Source organism: Kwoniella pini, chromosome 3, assembly GCF_000512605.2.
Source record: "Kwoniella pini CBS 10737 chromosome 3, complete sequence".
In the NCBI taxonomy this organism is placed as follows: Eukaryota; Fungi; Basidiomycota; class Tremellomycetes; order Tremellales; family Cryptococcaceae; genus Kwoniella; species Kwoniella pini.
The window spans coordinates 665,952-679,746 of record NC_091718.1 but is presented as its reverse complement, the minus strand read 5'-3'; the positions used below and the strand labels follow the sequence as shown (position 1 = coordinate 679,746).

Sequence of the window (13,795 nt, the reverse complement as noted above, 5' to 3'; positions counted from 1 at the left end):
AAATCGCCTAAATGTCGATTCAATAACGTTACACCGACTGAACTTACCGCAGCTCCTATGTCGCACCAATGCAGAAATTGAGAATAATTCCTCAGTCAGACGCCAACCGCATATACAGCAGTCCATCCCCCCTCATATCTGACCGATCATATTCTCAAGAACAGCGCGGACATCATAGAGTATTAAGATGAAATCGTTGTTCTCGAGGTTCAAGAATAATGCTAGTGAAGGTGGTCCGAGTGACTCAAGACCGACATCATCTCGAGCCAACTCCTCGGCATCAATAACAAACAAAGAAAATATAACGACTTCAGTAAACGGTAATGCAAAAGAGAAGAAATCCATAAATACTTCTTTGAAAAGGATAGTATCGAAATCCCGTTTACCTGAAAAATCATCATCCCCTATTCCTTCCTCCAACAATTCGCAAGTGGTGAGATCACTCACACCAATAGCTCATCAACATCAACGCCACAATGTATCTTCGCCTGATCTAGCTATCAACAACAAGTCTAGACCGCCCTCGGTCTCTGATCCTGTCGCTACTCAGAATGGTCATCTTTCGCCGGTAGGAGGATGGATTGACCCATCAACGCTTAGAAACAGAACCGTTAGTGCATCCGGAGATGCTCATCATGAGCGGAGTGGGAAAAAGGTCACTTTTAGATCGCCGGCTCCGACACCTACCACTAGCGCGATCTTGGATGAGGCTGTCAAAGCGGATGATGGAAGGGGAAGGAGTGTATCTACTGGAAACCTGAATTCAGGCCAGAGCACAAGCTATTCCTCAACATCACCTTCGAAGAGAGCATCAACTTCAAACCTGAAACCTCCGTCCACCATACCTCTGGACACAAGACCGGGTACATCACAATCGATGAACTCAGTCAGACCAAGACCAATCACAAGACAAACTTCCCCTTTTTTGCCTTCTCTCGCAACCAGGCCAACCGCATTTCGTAAAGCTTCAATGCCCCCGCTCAGTAATCGTCCAAATAGCAATTCTCCTACCAAATATCCTATGATGCTTTCTCCGACCCCCTCAGAAGCTTCTACTGGTACAAATAGCAATATGAGCTACTTACCCCAACCAAATAGCTGGAGTGAGATGGCTGAAGATGACTTGATAGCGAATTTAGGCCCGAAGGAAAGGACAAGGCAAGAGGTACTTTGGGAAATCGTTAGCTCGGAGGAACGGTGAGTACCCCATTTTATATGACCTACTCAGGCTCGTGACTAACCCGTATCTTGAACGAAGATACGTACAAGACCTCATCAAATTCAATGAAACATTTTGTAAATCCCTCTTACCAATTTCAGCCAATTCACCTCATCTTGAATTATACGACACAAGTTCTACGTTCACCAGAGCCATGTCGCCCACCTCTCCAGCCTTGTCAGGGAATGAGTCTTTCGTCAATCTACCGATCGCAGCCAAGTATTCTTCGACACCTCGATATAGTGGCGAACGATACCCTTCTGATTCCTCAGCAAGTACAGCACCGCCTATGACTCCTAATGATGAGACTATCGCAAGAGGAACTCTAGGCCCACCGCCATCAAGTGCAGCACGTTTGAACGCCTATAATATACTGACAAATGGTAGACCCACACACAGAGCTAGTTTTTCAAGTTTGAATGGTAAACGATCCCATAATTCCCTTCCGCCCCCTGTTTCCATTCGACAAGGATCTGGATCTTCGCAATCGCTCTATCCTGATTATGGCAGAACATCGTATCATCCCGGTGCTGGGCTCAACAGTAAGCTACAGAAAGCCAACTCGAGAGTCAGTTCTCGGGGATCTATCGACAGTGTTACGCACAGTAACAACGTTAAATTACCTGAAGATTTAGAAAAGGTTCTGACAGTTTTATCGGGTGGAATACTGGATGGACATATCAGATTGGCAGGTGCTTTGAAAAGAAGGTACGAGAATCAATACCCTCTCGTCAGGAGTCTAGCAGATGTATTCACTGCACATGTGAGTTGCCCGTTATAACTTACCGGAGAGCTTTAGATTGCTCAAAGGCTGACAATGACATGACAGTCATATATTCTGAGAGAATATTCAACATACGTTCTTCATTTAGAAAAAGCGCTATCGCAAGTGGATAATTCACTCAAGCTATTCAGTGAGGCGATGAGCGGTACTTCAATCAAATCCAAAAGGCTATCAAAAAAGCTTGAAGAGACCGATGAAGGATGTTTGAGTAAGAGATTAGCTCAACTTGAAGAAATTGCAAACGAGAAAGGAGAAGCAGGATTAGTAATTTCTTTATCTAAACCCTTTCAACGTCTTTTGAAATATCCTTTACTATTCCAAAACCTTTTGTTCAACACGGATCCTAGTTTGAAAGAGTACGAAGCGACTTTGTCGATGGTAGATCAAGTTGAAGAGATAGTCAGATCTATTGAAGATCAGAAGACTACTGAAGAAGAGCGTGAGAAGACTAGAGATGTTTGGGCAAGAATAGATGGACTAGAAAGAGATAAAGTGAGTACTGGCATAATATACCTGCTTCTCCGATAAGCTACTCGCCCTTCTGATCGGACTATACATGGAAAACATGCTGATAGTCTACCTCAAAGGTCATTATGGCTCCTAAATCTGATAGACTGCTCATTAGCGAGATTCAGCTATCTGTACCTTCTTCGAAGACTCAGAAAGAGAAGCCCACCTCAGTAAAAGGCAAGAAATCATTCAAAAGATTGAGCGATATTTTAAAAGGAGGTGATGGGGATTTATGGGTCATGTAAGCTCAGCTCTGGAACGGTCCTTGATAGGGGTTTCAGCTGATTAGCCAAATAATCTCAGTCGTTTCTCCGATGTCTCCTTACTTTGCGAGAAGACCGGTATAACCCATTTGCCCATTGCAAGCTTCAAGAAAGCAACGAAGTCCGATTCTTCGCATGATCTCGCAAACAATAAGCATGGCACGATGGGTAAGCGAAGTGCTTCTGTGAGAGCAAGAAACCTTTACCGCGTTAGTGTTCCGATCGTCTTGCTGTCAGATCAACCGCTTATTAGGAATTTCGTAGTTTGTCAGAGTCCATGAATGGCATCTGAAACAAAAGGCCGGTAGCACCGATGCTCTGCTCAATATGGAAGAGCAAGTCATCAGAGCTGGGCCTGACCGTATGACAGTTAATTTTGAGAGCTTTAGCGCCACCACATCTCGCCAACGGACATCTCAACCTCCCCAATCTCCACCTACATCGAGATATCTTCCCTCGATCGCTGGAACACCTCATGCAACGCCAACGAAGGTACCCATCAAGACGACGGACGGATCTGGGAATCCTTCGCCGTCCAAATCATTTCGATCACGTAGAACCGGTAATGAAGATGACGAGACCATGTCAATGGTCTCAGATGGACTATCTGAAATGTCGTTCGCGTTTAAAGATGGAGATCAAGTGAAACCAAATTTCAGAACTAAATCCAAACCTCGGCAATCTATTTCACCTACAAAAGTTCTTCCAGGTGGTACCAAAGGATCAATAGGAAAAAGTCGAACTGCTTCTCAACCTTTAAGTAGAAGATTAAGTGGAGGACACGTTGCGGGACATGCGGCAAATGCTAAATTCGCGAATCGTTTAAGATCTCCTGATATGGATAGAACTCCATTTGGAAATTCGGACGACACTCAACAACGACCAATGTCAAGCCAAAGAGCCGGAAGACGATCTCTTCCTCCTCCAACGACTACTACTACTACTACTCTGAGTGGAGGTTTAAGACCACTCCAAACGGCTAATTTGGCTACTTTACCCAATCGACCAGCTTGGAATTCTGGCTTATCAGCAACAAGTACTATAAGAGCTTCAACTCCTGCTTCCCAAGTTGGTTCTGTACGTGGCTCGATAGGAGTTACGAAGTTCAGAGAATCGAATGGAAGTGATAGTAGTGAAAGCAGGAGAATTCCAATTGGAAGATCAAGTTTAGCTTTAGCTTCAATTGCCAGTCAAAATGATATATCAGATAAAGTCAATGAGAATCATAATGTATCACTTGGCCATGAAAGGGTTGCAAGTGAAACAGGAAATTCAAATGAAATTAGAAAACTACCAAGTAAAGAAGATTCCGTTGTGGGATTATGGAAAGCATTTGATGAATCAAAAGGAATCAATGGATTTGATGAAACACCCGAACAAAGACCTGTCTCAGTTACTGTGAGAAGTACAACTTCAGTTGGAGTTACGGGATTAAATAATAGAGGATCAGTCCCTTCGCTTAGAGGTACACCATCAAATAGAGGAACGACTTCGATTAGAGGAAATATACCTGCCAAGTTGAATTCACCTACAACTTCTCAATCAATTGAAAGTACAATAACGTCAACTTCGATACCGACAGCGCCAGTAAGAGGAAAAGTTAGTAGTGTAACTGCTGCTCGAGTTGCAGCTGCTAGACCTGGAATTGTAATTGGACAGGGATCAGGAAAAGCAGCAACTGTTGGAAGAGGTGGAAATTTAACTAGTAGTAGAAAAAGGAATTTAGGTGGTAGAATTTAAGACATAGATTTAGGTTTGGTTTTTTAATTGTTTGTATATTGTAATGATCTAATAATGATTTTCTTAATGATTTTTAACGATTTTTTTATGATTCTTATGAGGTTAATGGATTTCAGAATATATGATTTATTTATATTTTTTTATAGCTTGTTCACCTTGCATTCTAATTTCTATATACTATTACATAGGATTTTTGAATTGTATATGCATTTAATTTAGTGTAATTCTAAAATTCTATTTACATTTTCATTATTGTGATACATACGTTATGTTCATTATTTTTTAATATCATCAATTTGAAAAGTGATTTTGAAAATATACAACATTATTCAATTTTTTATTATACATAAGTGTGAGATATAATTTGTGTATTCAATGAAAAGATGATCAAGGTATAAAAGGATGATTAACTAATTCTTTATATAAATCTTCTGGTATATCTTTAACAAGTGCAACTGTTATACCTATTATAGGTCTTGCATTTAAAGTTGGAAAAGTTCTTAAAATTTTCATTGGACTATAATTTAAGTATTATTAACGAAAAAAAAAAAAACAAAGGGAAAATCAGTAAAACTTAAAATTCTCTCAAAACGTAATTGAATTTGAACATGATGAAACATACGATTGAGAATCCATTAATTCTTGTCTCATTAATAATAATTGAGCAATTACGCAAAGTACATTTAAATGTAAACCAAATGCTAATAAGAAACTGTAGAAAAACAATTATATCAGTTTTTATTTTTTTTATACTCGAGATTGATATAGTTCATCAAAACGATATATGAGCTTACTCCCAGAGTTTCAATACTTCTTCTAAAGGTGGTGTACATGCACATAAAGTCATGACAGCTACGTAGATTGACATTGATACGTCAGTTAATTTAGAAACGATCAAAATCAAATGTATTTCCATACTCACATGGGAAAGCGTATATTTCAGCTTTAAGATTTTTACTATATAATTTATCATATAATTCTTGATCAACAATTTCTAAACATTTATCCAACAACTAGGAACATCATATCAGATTAGATTATTAGTCAATTGATAATTGCCTTTCAACTGCATATGAATGAACTCACCTTCAAACCCTCATGTACACCTTTTAAAGATGGTTGCACGTATAGTGGACAACCATTCTCTATAAAAGTTGAAAAACATGCAAAAGCTTCTAATTGGGATGGCATAGCGTATAAGAATGGTGCTGATAGAACGTTCATTCCTACATTTACAAGCTAGATTAGTTAAGTATCCCATTTGTATATAGTCAGATATAAGTAATCACCTTGTACGTATTTGAACGGTTGTCCTTCATCTTCCATTTCTGTGGCTAAATTACCGGAAGATATTATCAGCTAGTTGCTCATCCAACGAATGAGGAAAATCCAGCTGCACCCACAAGTTATCTTCCATACAAATGCTTCTAGCAGCCTTATCAACATATCTTCCTTTACTTTTCCTTTGAATTGTGTATCTGTAGCTAATGTTCGAAAGGTATCATTTTTGACTATTTGGAGTGTAGGAATATCAGTCAGGAGGTCCCTTTCTTAAGTTCGATTGTGCTACGTAGACAAGCATCTTTGACTCACTCTTATGACTGTCCGAGGATGGACCCATTGATACCCATCGCAAATAATCCTCTGCATTCAGATTATCTACTTTCAACATCAATTTCCATATCTTAGGTCTCAGTGCAGGTCTGTTTGGCTGCGCGACAGATGAAGAGTCAGCAATAACAGATTGATGAGTGCAGCTGTATCTTCCCTGGTGCCCTTCTATAGACAGACATTTGATATGTCCTATCATCAGAACACAACGATAATCAAAACAGTCTGTTCTTACACAGGATTGCACCATGACGCGATACTCACCACTTCAGGTATCCCTTCTGTCAAAACTATTCGCCTTATCTTCTTCAGACCATCTGAAATATCCGAAGTTGATCGATGTCTTCCGGTGAGTGAAAGGGGATTAAGCAAATTTGAGAGGGTGTCGTACAGACTTGATTGCGGTGCCATGCTTGGTCCAATAATGACCTTTTTCTGCTGTTGACTTATCTGTCGTGATGGTTTTGATAGGACTGGAGAACGTATTTGGCAGCGAGAATCAAAATAATCGTTATGAGCATGTGTTCAATATGTTTTAGTGGACGTGATGGACCGAGCGTTTTTGAGTTTGTTGACATATTACGCTTCCGTCGGAATATGCCGATAAATACAATTAATTGCACTTCTTCATATCTCACTCTTTTCAATCTTCGTTCTTCGGTACAGGTACAACGTTACTGCGCTACTAGTATAAAAGTAGAATAGCTATCAGGTGAGTTCAGCTGCGAAAGCCCTTTGAAGATGTAGCTGATTGGGATCACGCGAATAGCTGCATGTGCGACGTACAACACATATAGCTCGGGTAGAAGGGAATAATCAATCTCGATGCATTCCAAGTCAAACCGACAATAATTTGGCTTTTCGAGAGTGTAGTTTAGATTTCGTTTGCAAGTTTAAAACCACGAAATGCTCAACGAAGAGTTATCCACTGATATGGTGAGCTCAATTACATCAGCTGTGCTCTAGGTTTTCCAGATGTGATCATCAGCTGATAATTTGGATTCGAATTGGTAGGACCGGATAACACAACTACAGGATGCTATCCTTGATGTGAGTGTTTCCTATTTCGACATACTATTTGATATATGAACTATTCAGTACATGCCAATATCGATTCAAATCAATCGCTAGTTGAATACTATGTTCAAGCAGAAAATTGACAGTCTTATTCTTATATTGTTATAGCTTTTAACGATAACATCAACATCAATAGATTATATAACCAAACGAACTGAATTTGAACAAACTTCTAAAAATATACCTACAACTCTACAAACTCCCCATGCAGCAAATAGAACAGAATATAAAGGTCAGCTCCCGTATACATTCCAGTGAGATATGTTCAGCTGACATGATATTAACGTATAGCTTCAATTGAAACATTCGTGAATGATATTGTAAGGCGGAGTAAAGATATAAAAATCTTAATACAGAATTTACCTAAAAAAGACGATAGTACCAATAGAGTAAGTTCTAGAATCATCAATTGATCCCAAATCCACTTGTGTGATTTCGAATTTTGAAATTGTCTTTTCATCATTGCTTTAAGACGAACTGATGATAACTTGGTTATATCAGGCAACTAGATTATCGGAATTACAAGAAGAATTGAAAGTAGCTAATGAAGAATACAAAGAAGCTCTAGCTCAATCAGGCGAGTCATTCCAAACTAACTAACTTTGGCTGCATTGTCATTCTTTTCGAACTCCGGTCCATATATAGTTGATGAGCTGACTTGAAATTCCTCATTTCAGAAGAATTACTCATCGAACTTCAATCAGCTCTAGATCAGGCATTAGGAGACGATTCGCCTAATTTGACAATACTCTCATAAACAATATAATCACATCGTGCAGATTCCGCATCGAGATAAATTGACTGGGGAGTGAACCTAGAACCATGATGACGCGCAGGAGCTTAAGGACGATGCAATCAGGCATTGTAGTGGCGCAAACAAAAATCAACCCAACATGTGAATTTACCTCGACACTGAGCTATACTTCGGCTAGAAGCAGATCATAAATACATATAGTGTATATAGCAATGCAATCTACAAATATAATTTGCATGAGGGATACAATAAATATCTCATGAGATCTACAAATAATGAAAAAATTGTAAATGCAGATTGGAAGCAAGCTTTTCAAGCATGTTCATTTGCGGTTCATCTTTCATGAACCATAACTAAACATTCTTCCATCACATCTAGGTGTTTTACACATACACCTATCTTTAGCAGCTACTTTACCTTTTGTTCCACCTGTTATATGTGCTGAAGCAGATGTTTTAGATTTCTTTTGTTTTGCATTTCGAGTTGTAAGTTTAGGTTGTGGAGCTGGAATTGGAATTTCATCCTCGTCCTAAAGCAAAAAAATAAATCAATTGAATCCAGTACAGTCACCTCAATTTTTTTGATATACTTACGGGTAATCCTTTATAAGAGATACAGAGTTCTTCGTTCCTGTTGATTGCCCGTCTAGCGAAGATGACAAGTCTATATTATAGTGCAGCTCGGTCAATATCCGACGTCATGTTACAGAAGCTCAGAGATGGCATACATTGGTCTTTCAGGATGAAAATCCTAATCAGAGGCTGTAATCAGCTACTATAGATATATAAGACAAGCACCAAATAGCTTACCTTGACGTATGCTTGCGTGATAGCAAGATTTGGATCGCAGGAATGATTCTATGAGCGGGAAAACTTTAGCTACTCGTGCAATATGGTCGTATGGCAGCTAGAATACTAACAAAGTATCTGGTGAACTGCATAGAGATGATATAAGCTATCATTCCGGCACCAGTAACAAACAATCGCAACTCACGTTCTATCAAATCGAAGTATAAAAGCAAATCACATGGTCATCAGCTTTCACCCTTCTCTCTGATGCCAAGGCAAATGACGTACACCATAATGAAAAGCATCAACTACGCAAACCACATCAGCAATGTGAACACACTTTCTTTGCTTTCAAGGCTAACTCACCACTATAAGCGGAGTAGACCCAACTCGGATCATCAGCTTCAGTGGCCACCAATCTAGCTCTTTCAGCCGCTAGTTCAGCCAATTGAGCTAAGCGATGATCAACTTGTTCTAATCCTTCAGGCGGATGAGAAATTTGCCAACCATCACAATCGAACAGATACCTATCAAAACCCAGGTTTGATCATATTAGCTGAGAGTCATTCGATTTCTGCCCAGGCAAAGTACTCACGTTCTACCAATTTGAGCATACAATTTACCTCTTTCTTCAGATTCTTCTTCCGTAATTAATTCTCCAGCATATATACCTAAAAAGGTACCAGCTTCGATAGGTGCTCTGGCTCTGACACCCCATCCCTTCCATCTGGTTTTGAAGAGTTCGATCTTTGTATCTTTACCTCTACCACGTTGAATAACCTAAACATCGTGGTAAACAACCAGAATTAATTAAAATCGATGCGTCTCTGAAAGATTGTGCACCATAAAGTGAAAGGCACATAAATGGTTGAACTCACCCTATTCTGACAATCAGGAGGACAACCACAATGTTTCCCACATTCCCAAACACTGACAGAAGTCTCTTTGATTCGTCCGTGCCTGTATCATCATCTCTGCGTTAGCCACTGAAAGGTCACACCTAAGTTCACAGCTTAGACAGGACCGGTTCACTCACTTGTCATACGCGAAACCCTTCATACCCAAATCGTAGAAATAAGCTTCCTGTCTTTTCACACAACTACATTTCTCATTGTTTGGATCACAAGGTCCGTCGCAATCACAACCGATTCCCAGCTCTGGATCAGGAACATCAGGGTTATAAAGCATGTCGTTTGAATATTGAAATTCGAAATCTGGTGGAGCTCCTTCAGAATCAACATCGTTGACTACTCTAATCTCATCTGCGTAAGGCTCGTCAATGGAAGTTGATTGTGCCATGTAAGCTTCGAATACTGCTCTGTGTAGAGGAGGATTACTAGTCAAATGCGGTTTCCTTTTATTCCATTCGTCAATCAATTTCGTGTTCAAGGTCCTGTTTGCTATACCGATCCGGTCCGAAGGGGGCAAAGGATCTGGCATTGTTGAGGCTGCGATCGTATGTAGATTGGTCGATTCCGTGGAGATGTCCATCGCGTCTTCTGATGCAGGGATTCGGTAGGTGTTGTGGACAGTAAATCCATTATATTCTACCAAGTCGACCGCCTTAGATAGCCCGCTGGAAGAGGAATCATTTGAATGATCATCCAATATATCTTCAACTTCGGAGTCGCCATCATTTTCCACAATATGCCTCCATTGTTGTCTTGATCGGGTTGGGATGACAATTTCGAATCTCGGCGGTGGGGTGACACTGCTTTTCTTAACCGGTGAAGATCCTGATTGGGATGCGGCGGCACTGGGAATGGTCATACGATTAGGTAAAAGTCGAGAACCTGAAAATATTCCCTTCGAGGAATGATCAGTCAGGGCCGCCTGTGCAGACGCACTGGTACCAGCTTGTTGCTTGGTCCTGGTAGACTTTCGGGCCGACTGAGTACCTATTCTGTGGATGAAATCGTCGCCCTTGATTTCCTCGATAGACGGAACACTGCTTGATCGTCGCGTGCGGTCGTCTATGTCTACGACTGGAAAATTTACTGGTAAGGGGACGATCTCGAATTCGCTGTCTCCCGCACGCGCATCTTCTGCTTTCTGCTCAAGGACAGCATCCATCGTGTCTTGACTCCCGTCTTCCTTGTCACTGTTCAAGAAGTCTAAATCGTCATCGTCCAGGTCGAGTGTGATAGGGTTCAAAGAAGATGAGCCGTGTCCAGTAGTATTGATGAGCGGTACTAGTTCTAAGATAGGCTTCACGTCAACTTCGTTGGCGATATCTCTTTGAAAAATTACCGCTACATTCGATTCGGGGGCGGGAGAAGGATTGTAAGAGAGTACTGGGAGAGGTTGGATTGTTGGGGAACTGACAGGATATGTAATACCTGTCTCTGGCACGTCTTCAGGGGGGATCGTCCTCTCTGTCTCGACTAGATAAGCAGAGGTTGTCTGTGCCCTCGAAGCATCAAGATGCGCGGCAGTGACGGGCACATCATTATGACCAACAATTGGAGGGGGTAGAGCTATGGGTTCTGGGCGTGATTCAACGAGTACAGAAGACTTTGCGGTGAACTCAGCAATTGGACTGATGATCGACAGAGCAAGAGAAGCTTCGACTTCCTGAGAATCGTTGGTGAGAGGGGTGCGAGGTATGGAGATTTCAGGAGTTTGAGGGATATAGATTGCTTTTGGTGATGATTGTTCTTGATCCGCACCTTCAGATTTGTCTTGTGTCGGGGGCCCGACTGCCTTATGTTGCACGGCATGCAAAGTACCAGGATCAAATTCAAGGGTGTTTGCTGATGTTGTCATGGTCATTGACGGCACCGAACTGTCTTTGGAACTATCGTCCTGTATAATTGAGTTGTCCACTTCCAGTTGAGCGACCTTGATTTCGTCTTGTCCAGCATGGTCCACATCCATCGCTTCCAGATCTTCGGGCGCGCTTACAAATAGATTCTCCTTATCCTGTTCCATTTGTGCAGTAACAGCATTGCCCTCTTCCTGATTCGATTTGACCGCGTGTCCGGTCAAACCTTCTGAGATTGCTGAAATTTGGCCTAAAGTCGTATGTTCCACATCCACATGTGGCATTTCCTGATCGAGCGAAGTGAGTGGCTGATCGACGGGAGCAGCTGGTTGTCCTGGCGAAGTATAGACTCCAATCGGGACATCAGAAGAAGAAGGCTGATCGGTAGACGTAGTGTGAGGTACCAAGATCTCAGCTTCAGTGATGGGAAGGTCTTCTTGCCTCACGGCGGAGATTGGGAGAAGTTGTGATTCCGGTGTTTTGACGATACTATGGATGGGATCTACAAACATACTGTCATCTGCTATTTCGGTATTATCAATAGTGTTGATATCCTTCGGCGTGTTCTCTTGAGATTCAGAAACGTCTCTTGGCGTCGGGATCTCTTGTGCGACAGCTGATATCGCTGTTGCCTCAATTGATTGAGCCTTCTTCACAGGTTGTTCCGAAGTGACCCATGTTGGTCCTTTTTTGACAGTCAAGGCAGGTGGCTCAGGCGATTTCGCTATATTTAGATCCTCCAAGGCAGTGACTTCAATCCTTCTCGCTTTGCCTTTCCGTGATGTTTCCTCTTTCTCAAGCTCTGTAGGCGAAGCGGACCGCTTATGAGATGCAGGCGCCTCCAGGACTGCAGGCTTCAGCCATGAACCAACCTCATGTTCCCCTTCTAACGATGCAGAAGTGGCAGGACCGGTTGCTTCTAGAATTGTTGGGTTGAGCCAGGATCCAGCTGGCGGTTGTGAATCTGAGGACAATGCATCACCGGGCAGGATCGCGCCCACCGAGAGTTTTGGCAGCAGGCTGTGGGGAGGAGACGGAGGGGGATAAGTTGAGGTTGTTGGTGGTTGTTGATCAAATTCCGTTTGTGGGAGCAGATCGACGAAAACATCCGTTGTGCTCTCTAATCCATTGTTATCATCGCGACTGATTGGAGATGCTGATAAACCTCGTAATATTGGATTGATAGGATTATCCATGTCATCGCTAGACCTAACTTGTGTTACGGAAGTTCCTTGAGATTCGCGACCTCGTTGGGTCGAAGCGTTTGGTTCATTTCGAGTCCAATTGGAAGGTAGGTTGAAATCTTCTTTGGTCGGTGAGCCAGACATATCAAGGACTCGAGGATTTAGCCAATTTCCCACTTCCGGCTCATTACCGGTTTGCCTTCCTTTGCCTTTACCTTTGTTCGTTACTTCAGGAGCGGACGGTGCGACCGGTATATGAGGAACATAAACAGCGGGATTCAACCATGATCCTTGAGGAGCCATATTAGCATCGGTAGGGGATCGCATGGCTTCCTTGCCATCTGAAGAGGTTGAGGGTAACGCCGATGGATCAAGCACTGTTGGATTTGTCCAGGATCCAGGTTTACCTAACGCTTCCTCTTTGACCTTCCTTGACGGTCCTACGGATGGTCCACTGGTATCCTCAGCATTTCTATGTTTATTTGGAGGGATCCCGCGCGAAGTCTTGGAAGAATTGGGTTGATGAGAGGGTGTTCTAGATGAAGGTGGAGGTCTGGGTGTATCTGAACCTGAATCTTCCAGTGTCAAGTCCACGACTATGCGGAATCCGATTAGCTATCTTTCTCTCCTAGTCTGTCCCTATCAAATATGAAGTCACCTTTTTTCTCATACTGACGTATACTTGTTCGTCTGTTTGATGGTGTAGCTGCACTAGGTCGTGATGCCCTTCGTGAGGCTAAACGCGATTTAAATTCAGCTTTTGCGCATAACCGGACAATGAAGCATATACGGCTAAATTACTCACGTCCAGCTTGACTTGACGAGGGGATCTCTTCATCAGACCAGTCCAGCGAGATTGGATCTACCGCATTACCAACTACACATATGCTCAGCAGTGTTCACGTATCAAGTGGTATAGGAAGTGAAGAATTAGATGACATACCCGCTCGATTTGGTATTGACATTATATATGAACGGTTGACATCGATTGCTTTTTCGTATTCTCTTGAATTACCTGTATCTTCCATTGAAGTGCTTGCTGAAAGAATGACTGCGATCCAAGTATAGTCATACGGTGTAGATTGTTAAATTGTTGAATGG

At 41.9% G+C, this 13,795-nt stretch overlaps 4 protein-coding genes across 4 annotated transcripts; 2 read left to right on the top strand and 2 right to left on the bottom strand.

The window, feature by feature from the left end:
• Positions 1-187: 187 nt before the first annotated feature.
• On the top strand, positions 188-4,516 carry I206_102453 (uncharacterized protein; the record flags this gene model as incomplete). The annotated part of the gene is made up of 7 exons (XM_070202562.1): positions 188-1,197; positions 1,259-1,982; positions 2,049-2,495; positions 2,591-2,754; positions 2,817-2,985; positions 3,041-3,111; positions 3,166-4,516. 7 exons carry the CDS (start codon positions 188-190, stop codon positions 4,514-4,516), a joined length of 3,936 nt encoding a protein of 1,311 aa, XP_070058663.1.
• A 387-nt stretch (positions 4,517-4,903) lies between these two features.
• I206_102452 (uncharacterized protein) lies at positions 4,904-6,538 on the bottom strand (the record flags this gene model as incomplete). Its single annotated transcript, XM_019154562.1, has 9 exons — positions 4,904-5,033; positions 5,139-5,228; positions 5,311-5,368; positions 5,439-5,529; positions 5,603-5,742; positions 5,806-5,850; positions 5,920-6,027; positions 6,110-6,227; positions 6,392-6,538. The coding sequence occupies 9 exons, from the start codon at positions 6,536-6,538 to the stop codon at positions 4,904-4,906; spliced, it is 927 nt and encodes a 308-aa protein (XP_019011965.1).
• A 495-nt stretch (positions 6,539-7,033) lies between these two features.
• On the top strand, positions 7,034-7,961 carry I206_102451 (uncharacterized protein; the record flags this gene model as incomplete). Its single annotated transcript, XM_019154561.2, has 6 exons — positions 7,034-7,063; positions 7,142-7,177; positions 7,313-7,436; positions 7,496-7,593; positions 7,706-7,781; positions 7,882-7,961. 6 exons carry the CDS (start codon positions 7,034-7,036, stop codon positions 7,959-7,961), a joined length of 444 nt encoding a protein of 147 aa, XP_019011964.2.
• Positions 7,962-8,298: 337 nt separating this feature from the next.
• Positions 8,299-13,722, bottom strand: I206_102450 (uncharacterized protein; the record flags this gene model as incomplete). The annotated part of the gene is made up of 13 exons (XM_019154560.1): positions 8,299-8,487; positions 8,552-8,621; positions 8,686-8,708; positions 8,768-8,815; positions 8,878-8,892; positions 9,035-9,054; positions 9,113-9,273; positions 9,342-9,526; positions 9,625-9,706; positions 9,783-13,290; positions 13,371-13,430; positions 13,500-13,571; positions 13,638-13,722. 13 exons carry the CDS (start codon positions 13,720-13,722, stop codon positions 8,299-8,301), a joined length of 4,518 nt encoding a protein of 1,505 aa, XP_019011963.1.
• Positions 13,723-13,795: the final 73 nt, after the last annotated feature.